A 17,653-nucleotide genomic window follows, 5' to 3' on the forward strand; every position below is an offset into this window, starting at 1 on the left:
TGTTGGGATATGTGAAATTGGTTTGTTGGCACGAAATGCTCTAAACGGCAGAGCAAAATCATTATAGGAAGCAGCCGTCTAGGTTGGGGAAGTATATCGAAGGTTTATCTCGCTTGGCTGGCAAAATATTCATACGCTGCAACACCTCCCTTTAATGCGATTGAAGACGCCGGATAACGAAAACGTTTGATGTGCGTTGTTCTCGCTGATAGGGATGTGAAAGTACTCATTATTTCGATAAAAATGAGATGAACCTCAGTCGGTCGTACAAATTGGGGCACACATTTTTACTGATTGCGACTGAAATGTAGCTTATCGAGGATCGTGAAATGCAAGATAAGCTTTCTCAGGTATATGGTAGGATGTATTGTTAATGTCGTTAAGGCGTAAAGTTGCACTACTTTATGTTGTATTTTTTTTATTGCTTGTACATCTTCGCGGAGGGCATTATTCTTTATGTACAACACATTTCAGTGCTGTATGAGATATTACACATGTTTGAACAACATTAAGAACGATGCGTTTGAAGTGTAAGTTTGAAAACAAAAAAGGCAAAGGAGAGGATTGAGTTGGTGTTAAGCTCATGCAATCATTGTTTTGTCTCACATAAAGTTGCAAAATATTGTGAATCATCGATGAAAAGTTGGTCATTTCATTTACCATAATTGACTTACATGTACTACAGAAAGCTTGACACTATTTTCTTATCTTGGCTCTTCCTCGAACATATTCCAAGAAGTTTACATAACCGCTTACCTGTAACGAAATTAAAAGATAAGTAACAGATGTAAGTCTTCATCACACAAAATTACATCTTTTCACTCATGCCACGAGCTAACATCTTTTTGAACTCTCTTATCCTCATTTTCCGCTTAATTGATTCCTTGTGCGGAAGCAACAACAATACGACAACAATACACAAATCGATCTTGAGCAAATGAAAGGTGCCATCAGATGCGAAAAAAGCTTCGAAAATCAATCTCTAAAGCCGAGCATGCAAAATCTGGCAGGCGTGTTGCACGGCGAAGTGTAACGAATTGAACCAAAAAGTATCGTTACTTTGCAACGTCTCGTTCCGCCGAAGCGCATCCGACACTGATCGATTTCATCGAGATTGAAACGAATCACCTTCATTTTGCCCTGCGCGAAAAGAAGATACATGTTTTGCGTGCTTCTATTTTTTGTTATTCGCACTGTCACACTGTCGTCTTATGTTTGTTATTTCCGGTGGCGCGCGACGCCGACTCAAAGAAATGGAAAACGATTTCCATATTGAAAATGTTTGGGTACGTTTTGTCGGGTAAGTAATCCGGAACTTGATTTAGGGGAGAGAGACATTTTTGTGCTTCTCTTTGGTGTGATGAAATGCTGGAGCGGATGTTTTCTTAAATGCAGAACCGTGTCGCCAGCAGCTTTCCGAGTCGGTCAGGGAAGTGAGATGGATTGCTCCACGGGTGTTGCCATTCACAAATTTGAATGTAAATTGTAGGTATTTAAACAGCGCCGGTCTCACACTTCAAATGTCTGACCCGAAGATGGAAAGTTACTTGCGTCTTGCGGTGTCCTCAAGTGTATCTCGACTTCTCGACCCGGTTCCGGTTTTGTGGCGGCACTCGAATGAAACCGACACCAGCACGCGTAGGTTGTTGACGCGAATAAATGAAGAGTAACGGCATCAAGCTACGAGAGTTACCAAAATAAAATACAGAAAAACTCTACACCGAAGATTTTTCTTTGGTACAGTGTGTATAAAAAAAAAAAGAATGGATGAATAAATATTGGAAAAGCAAAGCTACCCCACAACTGCACATGGGGAAGAGGAAAACGTAGCCAAATTTTGCACCACTTTCATGCTAGTACCATCAGCACGAGGTAAATGTTTGCATACACATCCGCTTGAAAATGATGCCGGGTTCGTCGTGTGCTTTTTCTTTCCCCAATTTTTCGCTAACTTTCTTTTCCTTTATTATGACGATGGTGATGTTAAAGGCTTTTAGAGGACGAACCGGATGTTGCAAATCACCCATTTGGCTACGCACAACACGAGATGGTAGTTGCAGCAATTTTATGTAATATATGAGTTATTTGAGTTGTAATAGTAAAGTTATTGTAAGTGCTCAGATTGAAAAATTCAATATGAAGTGGATTTTTTACAACCTTTTAAACAAAGTTAATGCAAAGTTTTTTGGTTCAATTTATGTTGGACTGACTCTCGGGTAGATATCGCACTTGATAATACTACTGAAATTGTAAGCCTCTATAACGGAATTTCCTAAATGAAAAATACTATATAGAAGAACATTTAGTTAAAATATTAAAATGGCTTCGCGTTATGCCAGTTAATAAAATGGACAAAATATGACAACATATGGGTGAATATCCTAACACTTCAATTACAATGTTTTCTTGTCCAACAGTTGATTCAGTCCCTCCAGAAAGCAAATGGTAATGATAGTCTTCGCCATTACAGCAAAATGATGTATCACATCCGCACAGCTATCAAATTTGTATTAGTTTATCACAAAGCTTCGCAAACCCGACCGGCTGCTGAGCCAGCATAATAAACGAAGCGTTATCATTATTGCAACGTTCACACGATGCCGAACGATAACGATAGGTTGATACAAAAAATTGCAAGACATGCCATTTGAAGTGATAGAACAGGAACAAAATAAAACTTCTCAACAAGATAACGATGTGGATGAGATGATAGGGCCAACATGAAAGCGCAGACAAGCATGTAGATGAAGGTAAACATTTGATTCCCGGACGAACCCAGAAAGCCAACCTTAAAAGGTTTTCCTCTAATCGAGCATCAAGCAAAAAAAGCTTAGCAAACCGGTAAGGTGAATAGTGTACATGGCGTGCTCGTCGTATACACATTCCGATCGTTCGTTCTATATGGACCGGAAAATGATGATGATGATTTTTATTGTGTTAGACTGCTTCAGTTTTGCCGTTGGTCTAGTGTATAGACTTTTTTGTCGTATCAAACAACCGGGTGGAAAAATAGGAACTTTTGGTGCTTTCTTGTCATTCCTTCTTAGGAAAAGGGATGAGTTACGAATGAAGAAGTTAGAACTTTGTTCCACCGTCTGGACACTTACAGTTAGACCCTTGAAGCTTCCGGATTTTAGAGAAGAAACGGACGATTGTGGTGTTCAGTATGCTTGGAATTATTTCCACTTTCCTACAGAATGGCATATCGATATATTGTTTTGGGTCATCTTACATGCTGCTAGCCCAAACAAAGGTAACTGTTAATGGAAGAAGAAAGCAGGAAGCAATAATCCCTCATATGACATGTTCACTGTTCCATCATTCCCATCAAATTTGGAGAATGTGTAAAAGAAAAGAATATAAAAAAACTTCGATGCACACATGCTCGAAAGGAAGTCCTTTTTCCCATTCCTATCCTATACACCAAGAATTGGATTTGAGGAGCGGCGCTAGTGAAAAGGACCAAATTTGGTTTCCGTTTTGCGCATTTCTATCTCTCGGTAGACATTCGATTGTGAATCTCATTTGGGATCTTTCCAGAGCATTTTTTACACAGCCTTTTATTCTTCAAACGTCTTTCTGAAGCCTGGGGAAATGGACATCACCGTCCGGGTTTTGAAGCCTTTGACGTCAAAAACAGTGACGTGCATTCCATGCGGAGATATTCACATGAAAAGTATGTAAACCAATGGAATTCGAAAAGTAAACCGGATCGGTTCGGGATCATCGTCTCCGAAGGAGGAATTATTTCCGTATGGAATTTTCCTCTTTGTTTGTGTTTGGAAAACAAGTTCCATAGTCCTATATGATGCCGTTGACGTTAAAGCTTATGGTTTATATGGAAACTAAAAAATCTAAAATGGATCGCAGAGACTTTAACCCAAATATTTCGTTTCATGTAGCTACCACAAATGGATATTCAATTGACCACATCGCAAAAACTTTATTCTTCCCAGATCAAATGTCACGTGGAAAATATTAAATTAACTTCCAATGTCCGTGCTCTTTTACTTCCGTTTGTCATGTTTGTGCACAATTTTTGTGCTCCATTAGGTGTATAGTAATTAAATTTCTTCACACATGATGCCCCAGCCCGTTGCAGTAGAGTACTGAACCGATACGGTATCATACTGGTCATCATGGTCATTATCATCCGTCGTGCTTGTAGGTTGTTTGCTTACGGTGATTATCGATTAATCGAATTTAATGAATAATCCCATTCGATCGGCAGTTGAGCAAGCTCTTGTGCATGTCATCGATATGAATGCTCTATTGAGCTTTCCCGTAACCATGCGGTGGGTGGTTGATCAGACACTTTGAAGTGTCTTTTCAATGGGATGAATGGAGAAGAAATTTATGTCGTGCAGGAGGATTATGTTTCTGCAGGGACCGGAAATCGACAAACGACATTGGATTCGTACCGTTTCGGTTGGTCGATTGTACGATTGGTTGTTGTTGTCGTTTCGGATGAATTCAACTAACCAGCCCTTGAGGCGATTGTACTGCAAGCAAACGTGGAGAATGCAGAATGTGTCCTGCGTGAAATGGTCTGGTGACGATAGTGAGGACCAGGTGCTGTGTGCTTTTGCATGACCAGCCGAAGATTGTTAAGATATGTTGACTGCATTGCTTTTCGATACGACTGCAACCTGGTTGTGTATGAGCTGACGATTGGCGAAGAAAAGCTAACATTCCAAAGAGAGCAGTTCTGGTATGGAATAGGCTCTGTGGTGATTATACTGTTCGTAAATATCACCTCTCGTTATGTCGTTCATGTTTATCCTAAGCATGTTCCTCTCGAACGGTTTAATAAATGCATAAAGAAGGCAAAAGTAATGCTGAGAGGATATAAGTACCCGAATATGTGTACTTCTTTAATTGAATAAAATATATTTTCAAATTTTGAAGAAGCATGTTTAAATGATAAGTTTTAAATTGTTTGTGAGATAAGCTTTTTTTTGTAAATTGGTTATAAATAAATTTTTAACTATTTTTACAAGCAACATTTCCTATCATACCAGCAATATGAATTTTATATAAAGCACTTTCTTCGCAAAAATAACACTTATACAAAAAAACCCCGCGTTTTACACATTAAGTTAAGACTGGCCTTTATCACGTCACTTGCTCCCGAATTTTAGTCCTCGTAGGGACGTGATTATTAAAGCAGTACATATATTACTGCACGGCACTATAGCCGACATCTTATCTGATCGACTTCCAGTCTTCTGACTGACCTTCCTCCTTTACACATCCCGTGCCCATTCGAAGAAGTCACGGTCACAGCTCCGGAATACTTGGTAGCTTCCAGTTCGTGGCATCGATCGTAGCTGGAGCTTTTGTCGTTCCCGTCAGTTGGAATTGTTGGCGATATCGTAGTATTTCAGCGCAACCACACCATACGGGTTCAGGTTTTCTCGAGAAGTGCATGGAGGGGGGTACCATTGTGAAGAGTGGTTGGTGGCAACTTTATGCTGTCGGGACAACAAAAGCCGCCACCGTGCGCATACGGAAGAGGAACGGAACCTTCGCATATTTATGTTTATTTTATGCTCGCCTCAACCTTCCGCTCGTATATCCACAGCAAATACAGATCCTTTCCAGCAGTAGCGCTGTATTGGCTGCCAACGCGACCACCTTAGGAATCGTCGTTATGCTCGATTGCACTTCGGTTGCACGGCTGCTTTTTCTCGGTCGCCATTGCCATTTTCTTGCCGTTTGCTAGTAGACATAAAATAATATTACTTTCCGCGCGTCTGGTTCGGTTGGAATTACAACACTACATTGGTGCCCGAGAGGTAACAACATTACCGCCTCATCATCAAGCCGAATCCGTACTGACTGTTGCCGGTAACTTGCTTTTTATTGCGGTGTTATTGCAGTTTGAAAATTTTCTCAACCGTTTCCCCGGGTAGTGTTAGTTTGAAACCCAGGCATGGGGCGCACTTATGTATGATGCTGGTTTTATGGTTCGTTCTATTGGAATTGCATTTCCGGTGATCGATACTCAAAACGATCTCGTGTTTGGACCAGAGCTTGGACTGTGCTATTGCTATTTTGGAAATTATAACTTCAATCTATTATTATCTCCCGTGAATGTAGTTTCTGTTTCGTTCTTTCTGTTTTCACTACTCCCGGAAAAAGGAGCTGCTGGATTTTATTTTGATTGGAATTTCGATAAACTAAAGCAATTACACACAGACACACACACACACCAGCCAGAAAAACCAGAGGGGAAACTACGTTCGAGTGAGTGTAATCATGGTAACGAAGGGTAATTGGATAACCGTCTGATAACTGGTGTGCCATAAATAGTGGGGTAATAAACAGTACACAGCCGACATTAATCGCCGATTGAAAATAATGAACATTAAATTTGCAAACATGATTCAATATAAAATTTACACTTATACGAAAAATAAGTTCTTTATCTGTAACTATTACCCAACAAGTTTAAAATTTCAATCACATAACACGACGAAATATTCAGTTATATTGTTAGCTATTTTTAGATTTCGATGGGTTCTTTTCCCAATGTCCAATAAAGCAGCTAATTGGCCGACTCAATCAGAATGTTAGCCTAATTAATTACCATCGTTAAGCGATGTTACGTTTGATACCAAAGTTTGGTACCGCATGACTGAAACTCCTCCTTCCTTTTAAATGACGCCTCGTTCAGCGATGCACTTTTTTACGACTGGACTTTTAAAATAAAAAAAAACAAGACAGCTTTGCCTGGAACTAAACTTTTAATCACCTTTTTTTGGTAGACTGGACCAAATATTCCCGCTTGTTTGGAAATTGAGTGAAAAATGAGTTATGGTATGGGAATGGCATGGAAAAAATCATCTAAGCACGACTTATGATAGGCGTACACAGCTTCTGATGGAGGGATTTATTTTACTTCTTTACTCGCTATGCTGGACCACCGAGGTCGTTGTGTTTTTGCGATGCATTTTGAATGTGAATGAAAATTGCATTTGACATCTGATTGAGTCGTTGCGTCAAAGGGTTTATAAATCGTACCAAATTCTACAGTGTAGTTATTGTTTTTTGTTCTATCATGAATCCCTTTTTTACGCACTAAAGTGGGTAGAGAAATCTTTTTTGTTTATAGAGAGGTTTTTTTTTATTTGCTTAAAAAATCAACTATGCTATTTTGACATCGATCACCAGTCGGGCAGAGAGCACGTTGCGTGGGATTGCTCGAAATGGTAGAAAAACAATTCCGAAAGCCAATTGCTCACTATGCAACGAATGCGAGCGATGGATTAAAAGGGCTTTAAGCTCTGTGGTTGTGTTTGCTTTATGCTGTTAAAAGGTTTTAGTGCATCCAATTCCACATGCCGGATAGTGGGTTTATGTTGTTCTGTTGCCTGTCAACGCGTATTACACAAGCATTACATTGTGCTGTAAGCGGATGTAGGTTGGCCGACTTGATCCTGTATGTTCGCTAGGACATACAAAATAGTTCTGGTCTCTTGTAGTCAGCGTGAACAACACTTTCCCTTACTTTAGCCAATACATATGACGCACATAAAATGGAAAAACACTTTGTTTAGGAATTTTCTGAAAACTGGCGTGTTTATGAAAGCTCATCGAAAATGTTGATGACCAAAACGTATGCAATCTATGTGCCAACTATAGTTTGGCTTAATAGTGACTGGATATTTGAAATCGCATTTTGCCCTGTTGCATTATCCCAAACACGTATCAACCATACAATCATAAGTTATCGATATGGTTTATTAACCGTTTGAAACCCTAACTAGTATCCCATCGTCAACTCACGCAGCATTGCTGTTGGTGGAGTAACAACGTTGTGACTTACGTGTTTTATTACCAAACAACACTTTTTCATTTCGGTGTTTTTTGCTCTCTGTTTTTTTCGTGCCATTCCTCTGTTTGGTTTGTATGTATGAATACCCATTTGACGTAGTTTTCCGCGGTTGTTTGTTTCCATTTCTTGTCCATGCGTTTAAATATGCGTTTGTAATTGACGAGGAAAATTGGTTGCATTGTTAGCGACGATGTGTGTATTTGTGTTTGTATGTAAGTACAGACACATGTATGTTAATAGCTATGGGAGCGTAAACTATGCTGGAAATGGGTGGAAATGCATGAAAGAGTTTGAATGCAGGTTGCCCTTACTTCAACGATTGTAAACAGCATCAGCAGAAGCAGTAGCGTGAAAAATCGGAAAATTGTACAAAAATAAAACCAAAACAAATGGGAAATAATTTTCATAACGGAATAACGAACCTCTATAGCTCCCGCACCTCGACCGCACCCTTTTGTGTCATATTTTTAATCTTCCACCTGTGTGTCCTATTTCAATGGCGGGAATGAATAAATTGGTCTGATTTTTATCAACTCCCTTCGCGTGACAGGGATCTGGGATGGGATATGGATTTATTGTTTTCATTTTTACCGACGTGTGTGCGAGCAAGCGGCAAAATCGTATGGCTTTAATCAATTACCGGCCACCGATTTGAGGCACTTACTCGTGAAATGTTTGTGAAACCGGAAGCATTTGTTCACACCCGCGTGTCACGCGGTGCACGCGGTGTAGCATAATTGATTCCGCTTATTAATTGATAATGGTGCCCTGGTTAACGAGACGTTCTCTCGCGTGGTTATGTGGTGTTGATTCTGGTAATTCGAGTGGGCACAATTTACGCATGTCTCGCGAGAGGATTAGAATGAATCATACATTCAACCACCGTTTACAAGTTAATCGGATTTTTCACACGCTTCAATGACACTTTAAATGGGCATAAGCTACAGTCATTAAGTACGCTGCCAAAAGGGCATCAAAAATCACATCATAAGGGTTTTATGTTTTATTTCCGGTTTTTATAGTGTGTAGAAACTTGAAATGAATTATATTTTATTTTGACTTTATTGCTAAATTATGGCATGTCATGCTCAGCTTGTGTATTTTTAATTGATTTTTTTAAATATGTAGCACTATTGACAGCAATCGGTTTGTTGACTCACTCTCTGACTAACATAAATGAAGACAAATAAGTTTGATACATTTAGTATTTAATTCTCTTTAACGGATCAGAGTAGTGATTCCTAGTGTGTGACTATTAATTTTCTAATGTTTTAATAAACCAGCAGATAATTCGATCAATCGCTTTCCGATAGAAATCTGTGCAACTGCTCCATAAGAACAATGGTTGTCATTATCAATGTGACACCACTTGCCAAAACCAGACCCAAGTAACATTTTTCATTTACAACCTGTATCCTTTCAGGATCACGTCGAAATCGAAATTTTGGATCGCAAAAAATGAAATTCTTAGCATGAGAACAATCACACGCGTCATCCAACGATTTGTTTAGGTTTTGGGTTAAATTCAGGAAGGTAATTTTTGATTCCGTCTCAGGAAGTAGAATCGTCCGCGTGTAGTTTCCAATCTCCCATCGGATCTGCTGGCTAATATTGAGAGTTTGCACCAACACCATTAACGCGTTAGCTCGCACGTACATTTCCACATTACTCTGGCAGCCATGAAGCAGCATATAGTTGGTATAGTCCGTGCTGCCAATGACAATTCTTCGTAGTTGTCTCGCTCTACTGCAACCATATCGTTCCCGATAGTATATGCGCTTGTTTGAAAGAAACTCGAAATGATAGTTCCATTGAAACGGTGTACTTTTGTTGGTCCTGCAACCATAGTTGACAGCTAGCCGGTTCGTCAATGGATCATACCGGGTTAGTATCCTCAAGCATCGTAGATCACCGTACGGGCTCACGAACGGATGCAGATGATTATCGCTATGCCGCAAATAGGCCATTGGAATCCATAATCCTTCACGAATACTATCAATTTGAATTGTTTTATTACTGTACGGAAAGACACATCTTTGGTCAACTTCCCATGTGCTTGCTTTAATTGTATCGTTCACCTTTATCTGCAAGGCTTCGAAAATGTTTGGCATCTCAGACTCATCGGCGTACTCCACTTGAAGCGCTTTGTCTACGTTGGATAGGCAACAAACGTCTAGAGAAATAAAACAAATAACCCCCGAAAGCAACAAAACTGCACGCAACATATCTTAATGGGTTCGATTCTTATCGATGTGCTTTATGAGCCGCTCAAGAAAGTTCACCGAGTGGTACTAAACCTCGGTGGCCGTGGACCACTAAATCAACCACGATTCGGTTGCCGTTTGATCATAAGCGAACCACACATACAATCCATTACCATTAGTAATATAAAGGAACGAAATATGTTACTCCTCAATGAAAACCCGAGGCAGTTCCTTTTCAATGGATTTACCATTCAATAGGACGATTAAACGTCGGATGAGTACCATACTGCTTAGACGACCGTAGGTCACGAGGGCATTAAAATCGAATTATTTTCTCATTTTCGGGCTTCATTCGATAATAATTACCATGCCCGTTTTGCACGGGAAGAAATGCTTTCCATTGTGACTATGCCCTCTCGGGGACATACGTCCAATATGAGTAGTAGCTCAATCCCATGGAACAACAAAGAAATGGAACCGTTGAACAATTTAGCCTGGTGATAACGTAAAAGGTTGAAATATGCCTACTCGTGATGATAGCATATCAAATTAGGGATATATACACTCTGGGGGCAAGACATAATGGGTTCTGTAAGGCTAAAATCTTAAAGGGACTTGTGGTTTTTAGTTATAAATACAGAAATAAAATACAAACCGTAATTCGAACAATCTATTTCTTTTATTATTGTTTAATTTATGAAATTGTCTTGTAAGGCATGCTAGGGCTCCTAGGTCTTATATGCATCTTGTATTACTATCACATACAAAGCCATTTTAAAGCGTTCCCTACCAAACGAACATACCATCTGGACATCGTCATAGATTGCATTTCATTCTCACTTCATTGGTACTAAACTGCCTCATCATTTCTGCTCGCTCCGACCCGATGCACGGGGTCAAACGATGATATGGTAAGATTTTTCACTTAACGACCGTGTTTGACATGACCACATCCTTCGAGTAGTGGAATGAAATACTCTACCGTAGGTCTTTCAAATCTGCCGGTTCCTTTTTTACGGCTTCCCGGTGCAGCTTTTCTTCACAACGATGAGCAAAATTATGCTGTCTCATAACACGTTCTATCCCGCGAGCAAGATCAAGACTAAAAGTAGGAAAAGGATAGCTTTTGAACCTTTTTGCACGGGTCCACTTCGCCGAAGAAACGATTTATGCTTTATGATGTGCGTTCGTGCGTTACACTTTCGTTTGACCTTTTTTGTAGTTATTTCACTCCATAAAGACACGGCGTTATCCTTTCTAACAACAACAACACCAGCGACACGGTGTTAAACGAGCGGTGAAAATAAAGAAATGCAATAAAGCAATCTAGCCAGGCTGCTATTCAGCCCGTCCTACATCGCGGTGACGAGCCATAAAGAGGGATTTTCACAGCACGGTGAGTGTGCTTTTCTTTCTTTTTTTTTTTGTGTGTGCAATAAAAACTAAACAGCTTCTACTGGAACTCATCCCAGCGTCTTGACGAGGCACGTATTGTTAGATGGTTTTTTATGTTTAATTTTTCAATGCTCCCCCAAATGGCTCTGGGTGTGATACATAGGAGTACTTTTCCCTGACTCTAGCAGTGAACAAAGGTGGTGGAATTTAATGGGGATGAAGAATGAATTATCTTCCTGTGTCAATTGAATGGCATGAACGTGAGATGATCATGGCCGGATTATTTGTACACCAAAGCAATTAAGTGTGGCAGAAAATAGAGATGGATTTAAATTTAAAACTAGCTCTGGTACGCATATTTCCATTATATTTAAGAAAATAAAATAATACAATTAATTTGTTTACAATCAGCGCACTGTTTCTTAAGCCATGGTGTCGCGCGTTAAATACAAGGATTAACTGACTGCTAATTAGACATTACACTTTTGATTATTTCCTCTTTGCAATTGTTGGTAAGTCAATACCACAGTGCAAGTGTATTGTTTTTTCATAATTTCTACTTCTATCATCTATCATCCAGATATCCTGCGAACCAACCTATTTGCTAAATTGAGTTAAACGAAAGCAATAAATTTCAACTTACAAAACAATTCGATTCCTGTGCCCTCTAAAACCCACCGTCCCACAAAAGTTTCCCGCCGAAGGATACCAGCGCCTTGGGCTCAATACCTTTCCCGAAAATATAATGCAAAACTTCTTCTTTCTTACACACAGATGCAAACACACATACACGCACACACACCAATGTCGAAGGGATTAGTTGCCATCTAGCACACGAACAAAACTGACGACGTCTACTACGGCGCTTGGGCGCAATAATATCCGAAAAACAAAAGCACGGGAGAATTGTGTGCAAACTCTGTTCGGGATCCGTAGTGTACTAGCACTGACTTGCTTTGGCGGAATGGGTAGACATCTTGCATGTACCGGAAAAGTCACAATCGCACAATGCCTCGAGAGCTTAGCGTAACCTTCCTCACTTTTCCCCCAATGTTGAAACTTTTTGGCGGCGGTGCCAATATAACCCAGAAATAGACACGAGCACGAGTTTAGCGACAAAATATGCACTCTTATTCGACTTTCGCCCCTGAGAAGCCAAGGAGATGCTTCTGAAAGGATGTGACGTTTTATGCACTTGACGCGCATATTCGAGGATAAAGCGACGCATTCCCTTACCTTTTCTTGCAGGTTTGGTCCATTACGAACTTCCTGACTGAATTATGCAACTTCTGGCTAAGGGGTACAAACTTAGACACAATCTAATTTATTTGTCCGTACGACCTTCCGACAATGGAAAGAAGCTTTTAGAGAAGGAAAACAATAAATAGTGCAGCTGTTCTGCAGGAAGTTTAAGGTTAGAAGGCTTCGATGCAACGATAGTTGGCTTCCTATGATTATCGCAAAATCGGAACCTTTGACTTAAGCTAATTTCTTCCCCAAGACGACAACTTTCTACCATATGCCCATAGTTCCGATTGTTACAGTGTTACTGTAAAGTCATACCAAAGCGCAAAAGGAAGCCATAGCTCAAAAGGACAATTTTCGAAGCACCTATGAAAGTCAAATGATAATTATAATATATTTCAATACGAGATTAATTACTAAGCTTTGCGTTGCAGCATTGTGCCCAGCAGTACCCCTTAAAGCGAGACAGTAAAAGTTGTACTTAAGAGAAGTAAATCATGATTATGTATCCTCTCTCCGCAGGTCTAATGGGAAAACCTAACCAACTCTCTTGCACAAATACGTTTGTCTACCTGTAATGCTGTATGGACAATAAGGACATGGATTGGCCAGAATGAAGTTTTCTGGTAACAGATCATTGTAAGTTTGGACGTCTGTTTTCGCACATGGAATGGTTTGTACGATATTATTACTATCATTTACGAGCTAAAGACGATGATGGTACTGATGTCTCGATTATAAGTACACGCGCTTACAGTTACAACTATTTGCAACATTTACAACGCACAAATGCAGCACGGTAAGGAATGGTAAATATCTTTCAGCTCATCTTAGTGCTGCCAGAGAGGCTGATTTGTTAGTCTAGTGTTAGCATTACAATGCACAGACAACCAAATTTCGCTATAAGCAGAGGCGTTGCTCAATCATCTGTCTGTATTTGAGCTGCATATAGAATAATCTTTACGCATAGGGTCACGTTCGTAGTCTTGTCTTTTTATCTACTTAAACCTCAATCTAACCTTAATGATATGTGGGGTACATTGAATTCATGACTGAGCTTGTGCATCATGTCAATAGCATGTAACTCAAAATAAAAAAGGAGCGCAAATTGCACACGCTTGTTTAGGAACATATCAAATGTCTAAAGCACACAGCCAGACATCAAAACTTGATGAATTTTTAAACTTTGATTTACATTCCAGCTAAATTATAGCAAAACGGCCAGGCCAGTTCTTCTTGAAAAATAAAATATTAAAATATGATGAATATTTGAAACAAGTGTATTGTAATAAATAGTATTCCCATAAAGATAAATGTTAAAGTTATCAAATCGCACAACAATATTGCCATACATAATGCACTTCTACTGTTCTATTTTATTGTAAATGTTTAGTATCGAAAAGCAATTATCGAACATTATTTCCGCTTGCCAAAGTACGTCAAGAACACTGTATTTGCTGGAGAAATGTAGTTGGTAAAAAAAAAACTCTCAATATTCTCAGAAATCTTTCTTTGCCGATGGAGGCAGAGATAAGATGCAGTATGGTGATACGTTCATAAGTATAGTATAGCCTTTATTTTTTCTGTTATATTTGTGTTACAAATTACAAGTAAAAACGTTATCGTTATTTCGCCTTAGTAGATTATAATCGCATAATCTAAGCTAATGTGGAAACCTCATAGAACTTAATTCATACAGCAGTAATAATCAACTCCAATTGTTTATTGACACTAGCGCTCACCTCGGTATAAACGGCGGAACTATTTCTTATCACGCATAATAAAGATTCACACGAGTTTCGGAGCAATGTATATGAATAAATTCGTAGTGCATAGCTAACTGGTGCAAAACAGCATTCATCAGTATTTTCCAAACGATCGCGGCGTGATGTGGTTCTGTACTGCTGTGTTTATAGGCTATTTCTGTACCAGCCTTGTACAGGCAGCCTGTCAAGTGGAATTCGATCAATCAACAACAGGCGCTGGAATTCTGAAGACCACCTTCGATAGAAAACCGTACTGTGCGTATCTGGGTGTACGGTATGCCAAGCCACCCGTTAAACAGCTACGATTTCGTGTAAGAAACGCACTGTGCGCGTGTGAAAACGGCAGATAGTTGTAATGTTACTGATCAATATGTGTTTCTTCTGGCAGCATTCGATTTTACATCACCCAAGTGGACATCATAACTATACGTCTTCAGGCAGCATATGTCCTCAATTTAGAAGCACTCTACTGAAAGATCTTGTTTTGGGCGATGAGGACTGTTTGTTTGCCAATATTTACTCTCCCCGGGTTGACGAAGCTACGAATGTATCCTCAACGAAGACATATCCAGTGTTGGTGTTTGTGCATGGTGGAAGTTATTTAGAAGGCCATGGAGAAAAGGACATACACGGTGTAGATTTGCTTATGGACAGTGTAAGGTTTAGTTAATTTATGGTTAAAGAGCACACATTTTACTAACAACGATTCCATATATTACAGGGAGTTCTTGTAGTAACATTCAACTATCGATTACACGTGCTTGGCTTTCTAAAATTGGACTTTCGCAATATTAGTGGGAACTATGGTTTAAAGGATCAAACCACGCTCCTTCGATGGGTACAACGATACATTAAATATTTTGGTGGTGATTCTGATCAAGTCACCTTAATGGGGCAAAGTGCTGGAGCAGCCGCTGTATCACACCATCTGTACATACCACAATCTGAAGATCTCTTTCATCGATTGATTGCATTGAGTGGCTCGTTGTTGGCATCGTGGTCATTTATGTACGAACATCAGCTTTGTTCTGCGGAATATCTTACAGACCTCAAACAGAACTCATCAGAACAGCTTCAGTTAATGAATTTTCAAGAGTTTTTCATTAAAAATCAACCGAACAAGTATTGGCTTCCATTTGCATCGATGGGAACTCCTTACTTTATACCCGTCCAGGAGCTGGATGAGATACATGGGGATAACTTCACGGTGCATGAATCTCACAAAGCGGTTTTGCGTCCTCCAGTCACTCGTGTTCCGATACTATTAGGCGAAACTGCCCGAGAATTTGAAGATGTAGTGAAGGACTTTAACCAGTTTGTGTTCTATCCCAATATTCCACTAAATTGGACAAGGTCTACAGTAAATGATTTCATATCTTCTGTACATGACTTTGTGACCTTGATGGTCACCGAAGGTCACGCCAACTCTAGTGAAGAAGTGATTCAACACATCGCTAGCATCGCCAACTTGAAGTACCCGTTGCGAAGATTAGCAAGCGATCTTGCTCAATCATTGGATCCAACTAACCATCCTATTTATTACTTACGATTTGAGTACGATGGACGCTTTGGAAAGGCGAAACATGATTACTATCTCGACTACCTGGAAAAATCAGAGTATGGAGCGATGCATGGTGATGACTTGGGGTATATTTTTTCTCCCTTCAATCTGAACCAAGCATTGGCAGCAATTGATGACTATCGCGAAGAGTTCAGAGTACATCGTTCGACTGTTGAACTGATAGCGAACTTCATCAAGCATGGGTTAGTAGAGTTGTTGTTGGAGGTACGTGATGATAAATGTTCCATTGATTGTTTAAATCTTTACAGCAATCCAACACCTACACGTAGTGAGCACTCCAACATCACCTGGACGGCACTAAACGGGAACAGCTCGGTCAACACATATTTAAATATCGATCAAACGTTTGAGTTACGTAAGTTCGAAGATGATAAATACTTCAAGTACTGGGAAAAAGCATACAACTGTTTGTATTACTATGCTTGTGATGAAATTCTTCGACCAAGAAAGAGTCAAACGTAGATGGCTGAATAAAAGTTGTATGTCACTCGAAATCATATGCAATAGAGCAGAATTCACTAAAAGCTTCCTATTCCACATAAAGAAACCCGTTTCTAAATCCTAGTTTTGCATCAGACATGTAGGCTGGTGTGCATGAGCCATCATTAGAATGAAAAACCCTGTGTACGGATCCTTGAATCCGAAGTGATGTCAATTTAATCCTTTCGACAACTTCCATAAAACTTTTTCCTCGGTATTCACGTAATGCCCTCAAATGTCGTTCCCTGTGTACGAGTACAGGGTTCACCAGAGTAAAACTTAACCCGAATCAAACTGCTCCTGCCTTCAAATGAACTGAACTGGAGCTGTTAAAGAAGATATAACTTTTCATTCGATAGATGTTTCGTTTAAAATTTATTATTTTATGCCCCTGCCACACCTACTTCGACAAGCTCGAATAACCTTAGCGAAATATTTTTAAAGGCCTGAACTTCAGAAGCGGCACGAGTATTTATGTTCCCAACAAAGCTAAAGAAACAATTGTCGCAACGATTACAGTTCCTACGGATCGAAGTTTTTTATCTTTTGGCGTCAAAAATTGTTACAAAGCGTTTAAACACCTCTATCCCTCTCTATCCGATTTAATGCGTTTTCGAGAGCGTGTAGCAAGGAACAATGGATTTTATTATCGCTATCTACCATACCTTAAACAGCTTTTTAGTTCTACGAAATCTTGCCAAATGCATATTCTACACACAGTGACGAACACACAGATAGTCATTCTTTCCCATACCCCTATGCTTTATTAAACGTTTTTTATTTAACAGGCGTTTGAACAAGACTTCAAAAAAGCTATCGGATTATTTGTGTAACCGTCTGTACGGCGATTGCATGTGAAATTTTAAAATAGTGATTAAATTTATAGTCGATGCCAGTGGGATGTTCTTATTAAAGGCCTCAAAAACAATGGCTAAACGTAAAGTTTGTGAGCATATAAACAAATTGTTAAAAGAAGATTAGTTTATGTCAATCTCAATAAAATATAATACTATATAATGGTTCGTTTATGGCACAACTACTGGAGATTCGGGCATAAAGAAGATTTTCAGAAGTATATTAGTCTTTCATGTTATGATTAAAACTAACGGTTTTGTAAGTGTATGCCATGGTAGTAATATAT

At 39.4% G+C, this 17,653-nt stretch overlaps 1 protein-coding gene across 1 annotated transcript; it reads left to right on the top strand.

Annotated features, from left to right (window-relative positions):
- The first annotated feature begins 14,572 nt into the window (after nt 1–14,572).
- Nucleotides 14,573–16,494, top strand: LOC128718843 (juvenile hormone esterase-like). The gene is made up of 4 exons (XM_053812459.1): nt 14,573–14,761; nt 14,839–15,105; nt 15,172–16,214; nt 16,281–16,494. The coding sequence occupies exons 1-4, from the start codon at nt 14,573–14,575 to the stop codon at nt 16,492–16,494; spliced, it is 1,713 nt and encodes a 570-aa protein (XP_053668434.1).
- The last annotated feature ends 1,159 nt before the right edge of the window (nt 16,495–17,653 follow it).

This window comes from Anopheles marshallii, chromosome 2 (genome assembly GCF_943734725.1).
Source record: "Anopheles marshallii chromosome 2, idAnoMarsDA_429_01, whole genome shotgun sequence".
NCBI lineage: Eukaryota > Metazoa > Arthropoda > Insecta > Diptera > Culicidae > Anopheles > Anopheles marshallii.